Raw genomic sequence first — 20,624 nt, 5'->3', positions numbered from 1 at the left:
CCTGCTATCATCAGCTTCGGTTTATTCCTTAAGTAATATAATTATTTTAATTCAACGTAATCTTTTTTAAGTATAAATAAATCAAAAATAGTTATAAGTATAATTTTTTTACTCATACAGATGGAAGTAAACAATAAGCAGATTGAAAATGTACTTGAGACCCTACGTTTCTATGTCTCGTATTGGAATGGGAAAGAAAAAAGAAAAATCAATAAAATCAAATATTTGATTAGACATTATATTTCCTACTTTAAGTCTACAAATACATATATTATTGCAATATATTTACAGGATTAAATTCTCATTGGTCGTTGGTCCAATATTAAAAAAAAAATATATGGTAATATTCTTGAAATATGGCCTTTGTCAAATTTCATATAAATAAAGTCCAATGTATTGCACAGTTTTTGCACTGACTTTTCTCCGAGAATACACGCTCAATATCGAATATTATTTTACATTTCAAGAATTTTCATTTATCGACTTTTTTTCTAACGAAATTATAAAAAATCTAATTAAAACGAACGAATGGAAAAGCACTTTTTTTTTTTTATTTCACTTTCATTGTTTGCTAACTTTTAATATGTATAATATTCAGACAATAACATCTATTTTGAAGAATTAATCTTAATTAAAATAAATTAATTATCCTGCATAAGGCAATATTATTTCTATATTATGAAGTACTTCTTGTTGATGCGATATTATTGGTATCTTTGTATGTTGAAAATATTCAAAGTATTTTACGCGCACCTTCAAATGCATGCAATATTAACATATAACGTAGTTACGGACAATACAGATAAATAATACAACTAAGTGAAAATACTCGGTGATAAATTATTAAGAGAAAAAAAACAAATTCTATACAAAATTTTACTCTCTCAAGTATAGAAAAAATGGCGTTCGTTACAGTCTACGTACATACTTTCATTGTAAAAAAAAGAAGAAGAAAAAAAGAAATGAAAAAAACAAAAAACAAAAAAAAAAAGCAAACCTTCGTCAAATGTCTCGCGCAATTTACAAACTAGGCGTTACAAAGTCTAAATTACGGAAATTCTAGAGCTTCGATAAGTTTACTGCAACATCACGTAGCAAAACTATGTCAATTTAAATCAGAATACCCTATAGAGAATTTTGGGAAACTGATACTGTTTATCTGTATAAATATATGTATCTATGAATATCCGTCTTTTTATCTACGTATTTATGTATGGTTTATATTATCACGAATATTTTATTTTTATTCAAGTAAGAATTTGCAGGACTTATGGATATGCGAGTACGATATAACATTTAAACTTTATTATCTTTATTTTATCTTTCATTCTCATTAGGACAAATAATCAAACATTCATCGGCAACGATTTCCCTATTCCAATACGACCAAGGTAAATCGCAAGTTTCAGGATCAACGCAATCATATAATATTCATTAAACATGCATTTATTTCTGTTTATTAACATTCTCTCCTTGAGCGTACGTATGCAACTTCAATGACGTGTGAAGCTCGGAACCAGACCAAGAGAAACTACGGCATAGCAAAAGCGACAATACGTCGATAATTATATACGCTATACTAGCTCCAGTGTAATTATAAATTGTCATTAAATTCATTAATTTACTTGCCGAAGTTGTTTATGCATGGCCGAGTAGAATTTGGAGTTTGAGTACGAGACGAAGCAGACGTTAATCTTCATTTTACAATGCTGCGATATTATTTCTAAATGCCAATGTATAATATTATGCTTAGAAGCCGATATCACTCAATAAGATGTAATGAATTTATAATCACGATTCATAAGCATTTTATAGGTAATACATGTGCTTGTCTTTCAAAACAGTGACAAATTAATTTCACGTTATAGATAATTTAATGCAAATGTGATAATATTTAAGTGGTTTAAAATAAATGGCACATACGCGCTTAATGTTAGTTTAATTATGTACTTGAGATATTTATTATATTGGAAACTATCAGTCATTAATCATCAAAATTTTTGTCCATAATTTATCGTGAGTAGCAAATATGAATTATCGATGTAATATATAATTCCTAATTATTACTAACTGTTAGTAATGATAAATGTTCTGATAATGTGATTAAAGTGGCAATTTCAATAAAATTCCATTCGACGTAATATAAATATTCTCCATAATTAAACACCTTTTTCTGTGACGTGAAAGATTCATTTGAAAATTATCATAAAGAACAATTTCCGGTAGTTGGAAAGTTACTCACTCTCTTCTATATTTTTACGCTATATTATTACGACTCATTCGCTCTGTATTGAAATGCTCGACACTACTACGATTCATACATTAAAGCAACATTTACTTTCTCATAATTTCATTCGTTACATTTCATTCTTAGCAATACAAGCTATTTGTTTGATATAAAATAATCGACAATAAACACACTTATAATACGGAATAATCGATGAATATTTAATAATATCAAATGTATTATCGTTCTGCAGCATTTGTGTCCGTAATCCAAGTATTAGTTTGACGTTTTAAAACTTTTTAATAATCCTTACTTCGATCGAAGCAAGCATAACATTGAACTTGTACGTTTCTTGATAAAGTAACCGTAACCTTTATAATAATATATATCTAAACACGAATAATTATCTAATGTTCAATATTTTAATGAGACTTTAATGAGAGCTCTTTCGTTGCATCATTTTTCTCCAAATTTCAAGCTTATTAAATCGATCGGCAGGAGGGAAGTGAATGGAAGCCGATGTATCGAGAAAGTATTAAAAGAAAACTTTCAGCCCCTAATCCAAACATCGATATCTGTGTGTGCAAAGAGGACGTGATTATCGGGATTTTTGTATTCCCGTAGCTTCTGAAATGCTCAAAAAAGAAAAGGGAAAAAAAGGACAAAAACCACACTGAGAATCAAATTTGTGACCCTAGAAAACTGTAATGTGACGAGCCAAGGAGCGTACGTAGCGAGGAGAGAATGTGGGTGGAAAAGATTGGCAGTCCGAGAGTAGATTAGAGCACGGCCGAACTCGCATCCGAGGAGAATATTTCTTATACTCCGTAGGAAGTAGCGACATCAAGTGAGCGAACGATAAAAGGAGAGAGGCACTAAGGTGTGAAAAAGTCGCTGGGGGAGAATAGCCACTCGTACGCTGATTATATTTATGACTCGGATGAGCTAAAGCGCGAGTGGGAGCTTTAGGCGAGTGTATTGCTCGAGGAGACTTTTGGACTTTTGGCAGAAAAATTTGGCCTTTGTGGTTCGTGAGACCGCATCTCTACACGTCGATATTAGCGCACGAGGATATTAGTGCTTGGAGGATAATAAATAAGATGGTCGGACCTTTTAGTAAGGAGCGCAGGTATTTCGGAGGGGAGAGATTGAATAATTTTTGTCGACGATTAATAAGTCGTGATATTTAATTAGCGAATCGTCGCGCCCGACGGTCTATTTATGTTTAATAGAGTGTCGATGTAAATATTTACAAGAGATTTGACTTGGTAATACGGACGTTTATAATTAACACGGATCCTACTGTTTTATTACATTATTAATGGCGTCGAATAAATTCATAGAAAGCAAACATTGTACAATGCGTTGGCTTTATTAAAACATCAGCAAACTATTATAAAAATTGTGCCAATTACTGATAGTAATTATTACATTTTCAAAATAATTGAATTTACAAGTTATTCTTTAACTAAGCTATCTGAAAGAAGAAAAATAAAAAAAGAAAAAAAAAAAATACTTTATAAGAATAATATGTGATTTTTGCACAACTACCATAAAGATGAGAAAAAAAAAAAAAAAAAAAAAAAAGAGGAAACGAGTTTCATGATTAAAAAGTGTCTACGGAGTAACGAATGAATCGTGTCTTTTGTGAAACGAGAATTTTTGATGTTCGTATAACGGACATTAATCATCTTTTTATAGAAATATTTAGAAATATTTAATCCTTAGCCAACAGAATCATTATAAATAGTTATTAAAACTGTACTTGCCCTAGAATAAATAATTATAAATTACAGGAGATTTTTCAGTAGAGCTAAGCGATTGTTGTAAAATGGAAAGGATGATAAATTTTATTTTATGATAATTGATGACATTTTAAAAGGTATAATTTTAATTATGAAAATAATTAGTGCATTTGTAATTCATCACATAATTTATCATAATATTTTATATTCTATAGCAAACGGTAATTATTTTCTACTTTACTTAATCTATTTATTGATTTATATGTGTTTTTGTAATAATGACAGTCAAATTAATTTTGGCACGCAAATAAAATAAATCAAAATCCATTTAACATTTAATTTAATTGTATTGTTGTACGAATATCAACTTTAAAATGCATTATTTGATGTAGTAACAAAACATAAAAAAATACATAAAAACTAGTACTTTAGCGGGAATTTTTTACACTTTTTCCGACTACACCGAGTGATATATAAAAGCAAAAAAAAAAAAGGGACAAAAAAGAAAAGAAGAAAAAAAGTAAATGCATTCGATAACTTCATTTATGTTCAGGACTAAAATTACTTTCATCTAACATTTTATTACTTTGTTTTTCAAATCATTCAAATCTCCATATCTTTTCAATCAATCTCAATGAAGAATTATTAGCTTTTCCATTACGAATGCATTAATTTTATATTTATCGAATGTAAATAAGTTTTGAAGATCGTAATTAAAGCCTCGTAATTAAAGTAAAGGGAAATAGTTACATCAGTTAGTATTCTTCATGTGAGCTTAAAAAATATCTATTATATTAACATTTAATAATATCAAACAACAAAAATGATAATGATAATGATTATAAACAACAACAATATGATGATTATTACATTATTAGCGTTGGGACATAAATGGACACGTGTTATTAATTAATTAATTTTTATAATGAATGATCATTATTGTTGTATGCCAAGTACACAGACCACTAAATATATACTAAGTACTGTACAAAGTTCTTAGATAGTCTATATTAAGATAGATAATATAGATAATTTATATTAAGATTATTAATTCTCTATAGCTTAAATACTTTTCTCGATTTGCTTAGAACTTTGTTATATTAACTTGGTATTTGCATATTTGACAGAAATATGGCTAAACCTGGTGCAATGACAATTTTTAAATACGATGATAAAGAATTAATTAAAAAATGCAACCTTAATTCTACTCTCTTAGGCTCCATATTAAATCTTTCAATACACTATAGTGTTTGCATAATAAAAATTGAGATGGACTCGGAAGGGTTTTTTTTTTTTTTTTTTTTATATATATATATATATATATATATGTATATATATATATTAAATAAAGCATGTAATAAGTGTGATGAATAATGCGAATGTGAAAAATATTAAAATGAAAATTTATGAATTTTCATGAATCAAATGTTTGTCTAGTAAAAATTTGTTAATAATAAACGTATTGTCGAAGTAAGGTAAATCGGCAACTCGGAACACGACACTCTCGATGTTGTTGTTTTTGTTTTTTCCTTTTCATCCCATTTCTTTCTTACCAAAATCATCATTATTAACACAAAAAATTAGTCTCCCCAATTACAGACGATTTAATAAAATATGATAATTTGGCGTACATAAAGTCATACGTATAATAGAAAACATTTTGTTTTACCCTTTAGTCGATAGCTTATCCTCCTCGGCTGAAAAATAATCTTGCAATTAATGGTCAAAGCGTGAAAGCTAATGACTAGCGCACATTCGAAGATAAGCCACACTCGAGTGAAAGTAACATCGCGCTTTTTATCGTCAGCGTCGGAACTCCAACCACTCGCAGCTGGGCTAAGCTCTTTCATTGTTTAATGACTTTTGTTGCTTAGAGCTCTTCGTTCGAAGAATCGATTATTCGCTATTTTTTAAGCAGCGAGCGCTAATCGCCATTGTATATCGAAAGTGTTTTTATTATCGCTCGCGATATTCGTAAGCAAAAGTATTATTGGAGAACAATGCGAGTAAAGTTTCCAATCAGAATCATTTGACATGTAATGCGCCACGGCGACCCGCTCCAACCCCGATGAATTTTTCTTATTATTTATTCCGGCTGTTCGTTATATTTTTGTATGATAAAGAATATGGAAAAATCAACGGTACGCTATTCGATTAGTTACATTTGCAAATTTTCTTTTCTTTTATTCTTCATTTTTATTTTTACAATAAAATTGCGTGATAAATTATGCATAAATATGAGATTTCATGCTTTAGAAATTTTGACAAGTAAATTCTAACAAAGTACGTAGTTTAGCGATGAATTCTAAATAATGATAATGCGCCGCTATCACGTAGGAATGTAAATGATATTGAAATAATAAATTAATCATAATGAAATGCAAGTTAGAGTGAAAATTGAAGAGAAAATATATAATAATAATGGAAGACAAAGAGTTCAATTAATGAAGGAAGGTAATCTAGTAAGTCGAGCTGCTGACTTATAAATTAGTTAGTAGCACGTGTACACGAGCTAAGAGGAAAATGCCTCAAGAAAGTTCGAGCGAAGCCAAAGATTCGCGTGACCTCCCTCCCCCACCCCCATCCCAAACCAACCAGCCGACAAGCTCCGCACGCGCTTCCTTTCCTTATCTAATGGAATCTTCTATGCTTGGAAACTCTCTAGTATCCTTTAGGAATTTGTCGTGTCTTCGTCTACTCCTGACCTTCCCCATTCACTTTAACGTCTTCCTTCCGCTTGAGCTTACAATATCGACCCGAAGATGATCGCTTTGCCTTTATACAGCACGTTCGAGCTTGCCCACTGTTCGCTCGATCTCTGGCTACTTTCGCCTTTCACTTTATAGCAGCTAATAATACCACCCAAGGCTTACAGGATTTATGACAGTCTTGTTAGTATTGAATGCACCATATATAGGAGGAGAGTATATCGTGTTAACCGGAGCAAAGCTCTCAACGATACATATTTGCAGGTAATCATGGGATACATTGTCGGTTAAAAGGAAGTTTTATTACTTCAATGTAATGCATTAAAATTGTATAATAATTAATGGGGTTACTCATTGAGGCTTGAGATTTTTTTTTTTTTTTTTTTTTTTTTTTTTTTTTTTTACAAATGGTTTTCACCATATGTGATAAGAGCCAAGAGTGTTTATTCTTATTGACAGAGAATAAGGGAGGAGAAACGAATTAATGTTTGCGATTCGTTAATAATCTTCGATTATTAGCATGTATATATATATAATATATATTAAAAAAAAAATATATATATAAAATTTATAAATATCATGATAAATTCTGATAAAAATTATTAAGCCATTGTCTGTTTTAAAAATTTGCAAATATTAGCATTATATCATTCGATTGTGTATCGTTGTTGAATAAATGTTAGATAAATTAAAACTATTTGAATAATGTCGATCCCGATAATGATGAAAACGTTCAATGTTGACTTTCATTTCATAACTGTACACATGGATAATTAGATTAATATTTGAATTTCATAAACTACTTAAGAATATACGTATTTGCATTTATGGTATGCATATGTGTTTTCAATTTATTTCACTTATACTAATATATATTTTTGATATATTCAATTTATGTCAATAAAGATACTAAAGTGCGCCTCGATCAGAAGTTATTTACTTAATAGCAATATTATCGTATTAGCATCACACGATTAACATTACAATCAAGCGCAAAATTTTATGAGACGGCTTATACGAATCTGTATGAGTATAAAGTATCGTCGCATAGACACGACACATCATTGATCATTGATTAAGAATTTTCCGAGAGTTCTGAAAAAATGTCCGCGAAATATTAAGAAATGGGAGAAGTATTTTGCCTGGGCAACGACAAACATTCGCATCGATAATGTCGAGGCTAATAAACGCGCTCGAAAAAGCGAAAAGGCTTTTATTTGCCATATCATATTTGCCAACGGGACAGGGGATCGAGTGAATTCGATGAGTATCGATATACTTATTATTGTGTAGGTGGGACCTTTACGCGTAGCTCGCTATTGGTAACTTTGGCCTTTTACATAAATGTTTTTCCCGCTGCAGCGACGCGCTAATCAAGCGCATTCTTATAAGAAGCACCAAAGTATAAACACATCGTGTGCACTTTGGGCGTTGTTACGGATAAAATGTTCGCTCGATCTTTTTACCAAGCGGCTTCCTGCCTTGGGAAAGTTGGCAATTTCCTGGAAATGAGCTTGAAAAACACTGTCGCGAAATTGCGTTCAGATCCGATAGATCAAAGTATGTGGAGAATTTCTTACATAATTTGGAAAAGCTACGCTATGATGGTTTTGGAATTGTCGAAAAAAAGCCAAAAGCCAAGTTTTGGTATGAAAATTGTTTTATGAACGGATGGGCTTCTATCGTGGTATTTAACATACGAATGTACTGTAAATTACTATAATAGTAAAATCGATAGAGTCATACGGAAACGTCATGCGACATAAATAAACAATGTTGTAATGTTGTGAAAATATAAAATGAATTTGGACAGTATTGTAATAGCCAATGATACAAATATCGTTAAATGCGGATGTATAAATGAATCTATAGAAATGTATTAGTGTTGAGCAAATGAAAATGTTGAAATGCTTATAAGTGGGAGAATAATTTTTCGCCAAATAAAGGACTTGGCATATTAACATTGTATACGCGTATAGAGCATCGAGCGTATATGCTTGTGAAAGGGAATTTTAATTTATTTAAATATTTTCTCCATAGATATCCAGTGTTCTTTTGGATTTGGTAATATTTCTCATTGGCGTTAAAATCACAATTTTGCCCAAGACTTTACGAGTCGAAGGTATACGTATTTAGATATTTGAGACCAAAATTGAATACGTGAAGCATGTTACGTAAGCTTTCTCTCCTTCGAGCGAAATATATCTTACAATAAGAATGATCAAAAGCATTTGATATTCTACATGCATTAGAAACTTTGTATTTATATTTGCGCACTAATTGCCATTTATTTGAAAATTTAGCACAAAATTAATAAGACGTTATCTAAATTTGATGTGTGTGCGTAATATATCAAAAAGTTTGATTGAAATGTTTATCGTCGTATTGGATGACCGAGCGATAATGCGATTGAAGCCAATGGATACCGAGTCCAATGTTTAAAGTATAAAGGAAGAAATCGGACTTAATGTTCGATATACGCGCTGATTACGGTACATTAACGAGGGACAAAATCAAATTCAAGTCAGTCTAAATGCGACATTATTGACCCAGCAAACATTTCGCTTAGTTTTCCAATACGAATCTTTCATTGTGAGCGCTTTCTCAGAGGGACGTGAAAGTCATTCGTTCACACAGAAAAGTACAATGGATCTTACGCCGAGCGATCGGCTCCAATCAGTCTCCGAAAAAATCGACGGCTAGTCCAAAGGGCATTTATCCTCCATCAATGAGGAGGCGGCATCGAGCGAAACAATAGAGATAGAGATGTACGGTGTACAATGAAGGGAAGCTGCGCTCGGAACGTCAAAATTTCCTCTCAGCCGCTTCGAATCTCCCTCCGTCCTGTAATATAAGATTGACGATTTGTCAGGTCGATGAGTCGTCGACGAGCTTGAATTATTTCATTGGAAATGTCTATTATTGATAAATGCCGAGTTGCCGAGCAAATCGGGCGCCGTCAATATCCAGAGATTATGGCCTTGCTTACTAGTTTGCCGAGATACTTTCTCCTCAATCCATATTCGCTTCGGCCGCATTCTATACGACTGCCTTTGGCTATCACCACGACGTTAATAATTAAACGAAAAGTTATGACGAATGGTATAATAGCAAAATATACAACAACAAATAAGTATAATAATGTTTATTAAGATTGGACATATGACAGCAATAAATTATGTAACTTGTGAATCGATAAACGAGTTCAAATTAATGAGAATTTACGAATATAACGTATAAATCCTCTGTAGCCCCCGTCACGGTTGCAGCAACACGCACATAACGTTTAAATAAATCTATTTTACCATAACTCTTAATTCCCAGACGCGCGAAAATAACTAAGCTAACTAGTAATTACGTAGTAATTACTTATTACTAATTACTAATTACCGCCTTACAACCCACAACCCAATCACCTAATACTGACGTAAACAGGCGAAACAATGAACACATACGCGTGCGGCGAAAAAGTCCGGCTATCCAAATTGCTTTGAACATCGTATTTTATGGAATTGGAAATTTTTGTGCGTCTAGCGCAAGAAAATGGATGTTACGGGAGCTGTTCCGCGTGCAGTAGACACGCAGCATATCGTTACTTTTCGATTTTCAACTTCATCATTATGGCACGACATTTTTAATACCCGGAGAAAACAATTTTTTCGTAAATTCGCTGGCTATTATTATTTGGCTGTGGTTTATTCGAGCGCGAATGAAGTTTTCTCGATCGGTATAATGATATCCGGGAGCGAGGTCGAGGCAAAGTTTTGTGAAATTGTAGTAATTTACCTGCAGCTCGACCGAAATACACTCCAAGTAAAAAATCGCCAGTCTGCATTCCCAACAACTTTACGAGCCTTCGAAATTGTACTCTGTAAATTACGAGATTCAATAACTATGTCCTTTAACGCCCGTCTCGTAAAACCAGCGCGCACTCGTTCCGTCCTTTTATTTTTCATCCTTTGGCACACGTGGCAACTCTCCGATTCCCGATAAACCCCCCCCCCTCCTCCCCACGCTAACCCTAACCCTAACCCACCCCCTCAATCCGGCCCCATGAACATCAGAGGCTCAGTTAGTCCTGGTTTTATTAAGCTGCAAAGTATCCAGGACGTCGAGGAGCGCGGATGTGCCATTTTCTTCCGCTAAATCGATAAGTGGCAGAATCAAAGGGGAGCTTTATGCCCAGCCACTCTCATTATTGTCCGATCGCCAAGACTTTTTCATTATAGTCGCGTTTTACGAATTACGTATTACGAGTTAACGCCTGCTCGTCCTGACGGTGGAGGCTCCCTTCCATGTGCGTTAAAAAAAAAAAAAAAAAAAAAAAAAATATGTAACAAACGCTTCTTTACAAAATTTTCTCTCCGCATCGTCTGCGTCGTTAGAATGACAATGATGGAAAATGCTTGCTCCGCGTATGCATGATATTCGCGTAAACAGTGTTGAAAGAGGGAGTGGACGAGTTGCCATAGAGTGGGGAACGGGACAAGGAAATTAGACGAACCGAGAGTAAAGCGACGGGTCAGGAAATTGGCAGAAAATCAATTTTATTCAAGCTGAATTATTTGTTCGGATGCTCATGGATAATTCTTTTTCGTGGCCGTCCGTTCGCTTTCGCACGAATCGTCATTTTCCATTAAAATACGTCGTACATTATTAAATTTTTCATTTTTCCTAACGATGACGCTAATTAGATAATCAAATACATATGAATTGTCATTATTTCAAGACGTCGATTGTCGATGTCGCCCAAACAAAGAATAAGCTTAAACTACGAGAGTCGCGCTTATTGAAAACTTTTGCGTTTTCCATAAAGTACGAACGGTCTAACGGATTCTATAATCATTGATTTATTTCTCTCTTCAGTTGTTTCAATGAGTTTCAACCGATTACTTATGTATTTAAATAGTTAAAAATTTATACTTAAGCATTTAATTCTTCCAATATCGCTATAAAATACTAAATATTTTGTCATAAAAAATAAATAAATAAATAAATAAAAATTATTCAATCGTTTATAAAATATTAATAAAGTGATTATTAATTTTATACATTCTACTCTAATTAATTCATGATACGTATATAAATAATTAATAATACCAACACTTTAATGCTACTTGTATCCTAACATTTTATTTCTATATTTCAGGTTGTTTACAAACTATTAATTTATCCACGTTAAATATTAACTTTTATTATTCTGGTTATTTACTTAGTGCGAGGTCGAATTTAATGGTCATTTGTACTATAAATTAACTAAAAAAAAAAAATCGATGCTGACGACTGTCATTAACGAGCAATTTTTGATCGAGGATTTTGAAAATAAATTCTATGCCAAGTTAGACTCTATGTATTTGTTTCTGTAATGTGAATGATTTAAAATAATAAGTCGATTAACAATGTACAAAGTACAATGAATTTGTGCATTGGTTGACTTATTATAAAACGACTGCAACCATTTTATTAGCAAATAAAAATTTCATAATTTCGTACATTTTTAGTGTTTAATCTAAGAACTTTTACGCAAAAGGCTTTCGAAATTTCCATCCTTTGGTGGGGAGGGGACACGTCGTTGAAGCTCCAAAGTCATACACGGACGAGGATTAGCACAACCTATTCAAACTTATTAAAATATTATAAATATTATATTAGAGAATAGATAAGAATCTCCGGATGTAATCGTTTTTTCGATATTTCTTATAAACGATTTGGCTTTCTTATATCTTAACAAATATAATATATTATATCTTATATCTTAACAAATGTATAAATCAGTGAATAATACGTTGATACATTAATCGTTTATACATAAAGATTTATAATATTAAGAAATTATATTGGTTGGAAAACTAAAAATTCTTTGTAAATTTTACTGATACGCCAATCGTGATATTCGTATAATAGCATAATAATATAATTAATATAATAACAATTGAATTTCATTTCAACAAAGTTTTTAAAAAATAATAACTAGCAAAACTATCGAATGACTTTTAATATATTTTATTAAGAAAAAAATAAAAAAAATAAATAAGAAACCTATTAATTAAAATGTTCAATGATTGAAATTAAAAGTCTCGCAAGTTGGAAACTTATATTATTGATAATGTATAATGAAATAGTACGTTGATCGGTTTCTTTAAGTAGAACTACATTTCGTCCTTCGCGTTGAAAGTAGCAAATTTGATTGAAATGAAAAATGCAAAATTCCACTCGCTAAACGAGCCACTAAATAGTGTAAATAACAAAGCCCAAGGCGATGATTATTTGGTTAAAGAGAGAGAGAGAGAGAGAGAGAGAGAGAGAGAGGGGGGGGGACAATGGGACGATTCAATTAATTTATTGTCATGTAAAGTTGAAACATAAGTCGTCAAAGACAAGACATTTTTATTAATAGCGTCGCGCTACGAGACACGAGCGCTCAACCACCCTCCCCTCTCCCAGCCACTCGGGGTACCCTGATAAAAGGACACAACGGTCTTTGAATTTTACTTAAACCGATGCTTGAATATGCTTGGACAGCTCGCTACGTCTGGTGGATCGTGTACTCGACGATAGCACCCCTCACGCTCCAGCAATTCCGCGACCTGGACTTTCAGTTCTCGCGGAAGGTATTCGGTCTCAAGGAGAAGACCCCGAGGTGGAAGAGCTGCACCGGTAATGTCAACGCGGACTTTGGCATGGCGCTCAGCTACATGTACGTGCGTCGGCATTTCGACGAGGAGTCGCGCGATAAGGTAAGAGAAAGCGAGAGACAGAGAGAGAGAGAGAGAGCGAGAGCGACGTTGTTCTATCTTACTTTTTTGCGTCTCCGATATAGGGCCAATTTCGCCTCTCGCGGTAGATTTTTTCTCTGCTTTTCCGCGTATATTCGCTTTATTTATTGCCGGAGATTTTCCGGGATAGGGGGGGGGGAGAGAGAGGGTAAGATGCGGCTAGTATAGCGCGGGATTAATAGCGAAGATTGGCTTTGTCGGGGCTTTCGGAAAGATAGGGAAAAGTTTCTAGTCAATGACGAAAATTAACAACCTTACCGCGTTTGGTTACTGGATTTCCACCCAAATTACACGTACAATCACTTTGGTTTATCAATTTAGTTAAACATTATACCTCCTCGTCGCTCAATTAAAAAATAATTATAAATTTTTGCAACAAACGTACTACCCCAACGTATTACCTTTGTCCAGATATTTTTTTTTTTTTTTTTTTTTTTTTTTTTTTAAATTTCATCCCCATTAACGATATACTGATTTTCGAAGACGTTAATTGACCTCCAGCCAAGCTTCGTAATAAAAGGACGTTGGAGATTAGAGGTGACCCATCTCAAGTGACACACGAGCTTTTCCAATCAACGATTCAACTCCAAGCAAGATATCGCGACATCCTTGCTATGATCTTCGGACCACCTCCTTCCCGCTTAAATCAATCCTTAAATCAACCCTTAAATCAACCCTTAAATCAACCCTTAAATCAATCCTTAAATCAACCCTTTGAATTGCTCGCAGGCGCTGAATATGCTGATGGACGTACGTACGGCATTCGACAAGATGGTCGCGGAGCTCGAGTGGATGGATGCGGGGACTCGGGCCCGTGCCCACAGGAAACTCCACGCCATGCGGCCCTTCGTCGGCTTCCCCGACTGGATCACCAAGTCGGAAAAACTCGACAAGTTCTATAGCGGGGTGAGCCTCTAAATAAATCACGCGCCGACTCGGTTCGCCGTTGCGGTCTCTTAGCAGGACTAGGGATTACATTCTCGAAGCAATGTCAAATCGTCGAAGGAATAAGATGACTGGGTGACGGGATAGGGATAGGGAGAGGGAGAGGGAGAGGGAGGCAATATTCAAAGTAGCTGTAAGGATGGCCGGTTAAAATGAGGAACACACGTATATTATTTGTATATCTGGGCTCGAGTGCTTACGAATTGATCAATCCAGCGAGACGTTTTTAGAAAATTCTTGCTGAAATCTCTGCGTATATGCAAGACGAGGAGGAGTGGCGGGGAGGTGGGTGGGAGGTAAGGCGGCGTAAATGCTGATAAAAATAGCCGCTCGAAGCGTGTGATGAAATGAGGGATGGGATAGGCGGTAGGTAGGTAGGAGGAGGGAGTATTGTCAAAACGTCTACGCGGAGCTTGTGTCAAAGGGTAAATTTAGTAGATCAAAGAGAATGATAGGAAAAGTAGGAGAAAGGGGGGGGGGGGGGGGGGGGGGGGAGAGAGAAAGAGAGTAATTAACGAGGCGCGCTTTAAGCTAGAAAGCCGGAGACGCTCGGGTGATCGGACATTCTCTCGGTATTAGCTCGAATTTTCAATGACTTGGGTGTCCTTCTTCGGCTTATCGACACTAATATCGACTTGTTATTCTTATCGTGCGCTTGCGAGTCGGACGTTTCGCCAAAGTATTGGGCAGGCGAGCGAGAGAGTAACATTGATAAAAAAAAAAAAAAAAACAATTAAAGTGCCCGCTTTGGAAAATGTTTATTTCCTTGGTATTATTGGTTTGAGTAATTGTTGTTTTTGAGGAAGTGGCCAAGTGGATCGTTTAAAAGCGCCTCAAGCGAGAAATAAATCTTTTTTCTCTCGCTCTCGATGCCCGGAAAAGTTCGCCTATAGAAGAAATTAATCTTTGTGACAGTATAAGCAGCAATTACAACATCGAGGTTCTAACTAATTAAGGGAGCGCGATATATGTTAAATTTTTCGCTTAGCGAACATGTATCAAGGATAGGTTGAGCTTTCATTAGAATGGCAACGATAAAATTAAGCACTTTCTTTTCACTCTTTGCTTATTTTTGCGACATACTTGTAGATGACTATAGAGTGGTCGTAGATGGGCTTGCTGCGACCATTTTGTACTAATCGTTAAATTGCAAAAAATTTCATTACAAGCCCATTGAATCCCATTACATTGGACTACATTGAAATAAACTTACTTTTCAAGCTAATGTTCAAGCTGCATTAAAAGCTCAAACATCATCTCCCCCAGTGTTTGATTAGCGATAGTTTATTTAGCGACTCGTAGAAAAAGAGAAAGGACGGATAATTGGCTTACATCTGTGATTGGCATCCGTGACTTCGAGATACAACTCGACAAATGTACGAAATGCAGGGGGAATTCATTGCAAGAAATGGAAAATAGAGCGGAGGTCCTTGCGCAATTTACCGGAACGAGTGAATTTTTTAAGCTTACGAGTATAAACATAGAGTAATCGCCAATTTCTCGCTAAAAAAAAATTGGCATTCGGATATAGATGGATGAATATGAATATTTTCGGATATGGCAGAGTCCTCTAATGGATAAAGTATGCCGTAAATGCAAGATGTAAATGCAAGAAGGATGACGATTTGACTCCTTTGACTCGTTCACGCCGGGCGATCATCGCGTCCTGCGAAGCTCGTCTCTCAACATTTTCATAATCGATATCGCGAAAGCGTAAATTTGATAATTGGCTATTCGATATGCAATTGAACAAGCAAATTCTCCTCGAGCATCACTCGCTTATTATTACTCCTACTCTCCTTTATTCGCCTCTCCTATTCAGCTTTATTAACAATAACATGAAACGTTCCTTTTTAATTTGCTCAGACGAGATAATATCCGCAACACTTTAACTCTTGAAATACATAAAATTAAAAATGGTATTTGAAAGCTTTGAAGTGGTTTTTACGATGCATTTCACTGCTCCGCTTTCCTTCACACGAGAAAGAGCCAAATTCCATTAAAGACCAATTGACGCGACTATTATTAAATTACATCCCTATTATAAAGATTGCCAAACGTACTTTCTATTAAAACGTTCTGAATCTCTGTGGGTTCGTTCGAGAATCAATGCCATTGATAATTGAAATTTTTTACTCCGTATTTAATGGCGATTTGAAATGTCAATGGAAATGAAGATAACGCGAGTCGAAGATTTTCAATGGATCTGCCAGCATATTTGCGTCGAGCTTTCTTAAATGAAAGGGCCGGTCAGATGGCATTCAAGCGCACTACGATAAATAGGAGATGGGGACAATAATATTTAATATTGCAACAAATTAGAAAATCAAAAGCACTCGAGTCATTTATCGATTAATATTTTTGTTAATCATCTTGGGATCGCCGCCTCGTGCGAACGTTAACATTTAATGACCAAACGTTATATGGATGGTGGTAGTATCAGCGACAACGCACGCACTTGAGCGTAAATTTGCCAAACGGATGGGATAGTGAAAAATGCCATGGAGAGCTCGAGCATCGCTCGTTAATTAACAAACCTTACTTACCAAAGCACTTTGGATGAATTAATAGTTTGGAAAACTTGCGCGGCAAGGCCAATTGAATAGCCAAGCACGGCAGGAGTCTTGCGACGCGACATAAAAAAGTTTTTTCGAATTCCCTCGTAACGGTTAAGCAGCTCGAGTGGCCCCGGGTCGACTGCCCTGACCGAATGTGCCCGCAACATATTCCTCGATGTAATCCGCATTACTTGTCGCTTAACAGGCTGAGGTCGTAGATGGTAAGCTCTTCGAAACTATCCTCAAGTTGACCAACATCGGATTGAGAAAAAGGCTGGACAGCTTGAGGGAGAAGCCCGACAAGAACAGGTGGATAAGCTCCGGGACAAGGGTGAACGCCTTTTATAGCGCCAGTTTGAATTCAGTCAGTGAGTATGCGCGATATATTTTATGCAAATGACTCGATTTAATAAAGCGAGACGAACTTAATCGCTCAAAGCTATCCATGAAATAAATAATAAATCGTCGATTGTGTCGCTAGTGCATCGTGAGTCTGCTCGGCGGATGATTTTATCCCATCATCTCAATGCCTATAATATATGCCAATCGAAACTTTTATATGAAATTTCTTTTACCACCTTGCCGAAGATATATATATATATATATATATATGTATATGCATGTATGTATACGCGTGCGCGCGCGCGCGCCCTTGTGTGTGTTCAAGTGAATTAATTATTGGCTGTGCCAATACCATATTAATTAAAATTATACAAGGTCCGTTATTAGGGAATTCATTGATTACTCCAAACTAACTTGTCGTTTAACTATAAAGAAAATAAAAATTCAGAACAATCAAATCAAATTCTTTAATGGTAAAGCATTCTATTACTAATGACACTTAATTGAAAATGGATATATTTGAGCGCATAATAGCTGTGTAAGATATTGAAAATTTTGATAAAATTTATGTAAATTGTAAATTTTACATTCGGTAAGAGTACACGTTTAGCTACTGCGATATTTTACATTCGTATTCAATCAAATTCGTGACCTATTTAAATCTTTCCGATTATAAAAATATTCTCGACTGTAGAGCTGATGATATAGTCGCTACAACGTAACCCCCTAACGATCATTTCAAACATTCGAATAATCCATACAAAACTTTGTAATGTAATACTATAAATAATGGTTAAATAATTGTTAAATAATGGTTAATAAGTGACGTTTGTACTACGAATTTTTGTCGTTGAGAGTCAATGATGTGGCTATGTTTAGAAAATAATTTCACATTGTTGCACATTTTTACGCTGCGATTGATAATATTGAACAAAAAAAATTTGTTGAATGTAAGGCTTGATAAATGACAAAAGAACTATTGATATTTACTATGAAAGTTTTTTCACTGAATATTATTTTATGTGTTTCTTTTGTACTGGGAACCTTTTTTTATTTTTTGTTTTTTTTTTTGTTTTTTTTTTGTTTTTTTTTTTTGTTTTTTTTTTTTTGTTTTTTTCAATAAATTTAACGATGTTTAAATTTAATGTATCATTGTATTTCAAATCTACGTTCGAATATATATATAAAAATATTATCGTTTGCCACTTCTTTCTAAAGCTTTATCCATTTTAAATACTAAAGTGTCGCATTAATAGTGAAGAGTCTGTGGTACGTCAATAGCGTGCAGGTTAAATATTAAACATGGCGACATAAAAAATCAAGCTTGGCTTAATAAAGCTTAGGCATAAAATTTCGGGATATACTTGTGCGATTGATTTTTGATTTTTACATGATTTTGTCATGGCCGCGTGCGAAAGAAAACTTCGCCTCGGTAGTAAATGTCCTCGAAGTTTATCGAACGAACGCGTATTATAGAGTAAGTAATTTCTCGAGACAAATTTAGCATATTATATTTATTGAATCCGTATACATTTGCATACGTCATATAACGCGAATGCGCCATACATCTACCAAATAGTCACCGCTTTCACACGAATCCCACTCTTATATATAAATAATGCAAGTTGAAAGTCTTGGAGGGTATTATATGTATATATATATATATATATATATATATATATATATATATATCCACTCGATAAGTTACATGACTGTTTCATGATAGTTTAACAAGTAATTGACAATGGTTGAATGATTATTTGATTAAAATGTTATGTCTCGATTACTCGAGGCAATTTGATTCAAGTTGATTCAATTGAGCCAATGTCAGTTAAAAGCGAGTCCTTAAAATGTTATATTTTCTGTAACTATCAATTGATTCATTGTAGAATCATAACAACTTTTTCACTTTTCTCTCTCCTCGCTCATAAAATACGAATAAAGGATTTTCAATATAAAAGCTATAAAATAACAAAAAAAACAAGAAACAAGAAACAAGAAACAAAAAAACTAAAAAACAAAAAAAAAATGAAGAAAAGAAGAAAAACAAAATTATAATTACATTATTTGTTAATAACTTTTTTTTTTGTTTTTTTGTTTTTTGACTTTATCGCATATAAATTTAATGATGCGTTGGCTTTGGAGAGGAAAAAAAATTTGTATAAAAATGATGTCTGAACTCTGTGTTGAGAAGAAAAACATTTGACAATGTACCGGCAAATGAGAAAATAATTTTTCTCCTCTCTTTCTCTCTTTTTCTTACTTTTAACGGCAATATCAAGCTTTAAAAGCTTCCTTACCTTCCAACCCTCGCATTCCAAAACTTCCAACTAAAGTCCGAATATAATGAACGAAGCCTTGCAGTATATCATCGCGAGCGTAGCAAATAAATAAATACATAGCGTAGCATAAAGTGAATAAAGTTTTGGAATGAACAAAACAGCCAAAGTTCTGCATTGGCCTTTTTTCGTTTTGGTCTTTTGCGTGTGTTACGTTGTAGTGGCTAAGAAATGCGAAATGCGAGCTTTAAGCCTGAATGTTGAATCCCGCGATACGATGAATCTTGTTGTGGCCTTGTTTGAACTCCTCGACTCGCTTAACTTGGCAAGCCCAGTGGCAAGTAAGATTGCGTAAGCGAGTCGTCGTTCGCAGGTCGAGACTTAAAGATAAGAAAAAAAAAGAAAAAAAAAAAAAAAAAGAAAAAGAAAGAAAAATGACAAATATTTTGCAGCGATACCGGCAGGAATTCTTCACCCTCCATTTTACGGGAACGGACTCCAGTAAGTAAAGACTTTTGCATGTCAAGCCCAGGGCCTCGCAGAAGCGCGCCCCATTCCCTGTATTTTTAATCTTCCCCCCGAAAATAAAAAATTCCATACGACAGAGCACAAAAGAGACGCGTGGGTGGAAGCGCCGTTCGCTCGGTCTCTAAAAATCTCGCGACTGTAAAATTTCATCCCTCAAATTCTTTGATTGCACGCGAGCCGGATGCTGCAGTGCTAGTGCTTCCTCCAATCCGAATATACGGCAATATTTATGTCATAATGGCAAAATAAAAAGCACCCTTAGCCCCTCCCCCCCTCCCCAAATGGAATTTATCTTCCTCTATTGAATTGTCGGTGATAATAATGTTCACCAACGTTTTTGCTACATTTTGCTACGCCGAATAATAATTTCGATATTTAGCTCTACTTGTCCACTGTTTTCGCGAGTTTTTATTCGTAAAAAATTAATCGAGCGATGACTCGAATGATTATTTGATAGTGGTAACGTCAACGTTCTTGTAAAAAAAAAAAAACAAAACAAAGAAAAAAAATCGAAAG

General features: G+C 34.4%; 1 protein-coding gene across 1 annotated transcript in view; it reads left to right on the top strand.

Moving 5' to 3' along the window:
- The window catches only part of LOC105364533 (neprilysin-11), a 65,574-nt gene that overhangs the window by 34,946 nt on the left and 10,004 nt on the right, over positions 1–20,624 (top strand). Inside the window, exons 8-11 of the mRNA XM_011502473.1 lie at positions 13,203–13,417; positions 14,186–14,362; positions 17,165–17,327; positions 20,033–20,081. Of these exons, the coding sequence (XP_011500775.1) occupies positions 13,203–13,417; positions 14,186–14,362; positions 17,165–17,327; positions 20,033–20,081 (604 nt within the window). The remainder of the gene's footprint in view (positions 1–13,202; positions 13,418–14,185; positions 14,363–17,164; positions 17,328–20,032; positions 20,082–20,624) is intronic.

This window comes from Ceratosolen solmsi, unplaced genomic scaffold, assembly GCF_000503995.2.
Source record: "Ceratosolen solmsi marchali unplaced genomic scaffold, CerSol_1.0 scaffold10, whole genome shotgun sequence".
Classification (NCBI taxonomy): Eukaryota; Metazoa; Arthropoda; class Insecta; order Hymenoptera; family Agaonidae; genus Ceratosolen; species Ceratosolen solmsi.
Note: the sequence above shows the minus strand (reverse complement) of the source record. Positions and strands in the feature narration are given on the sequence as shown.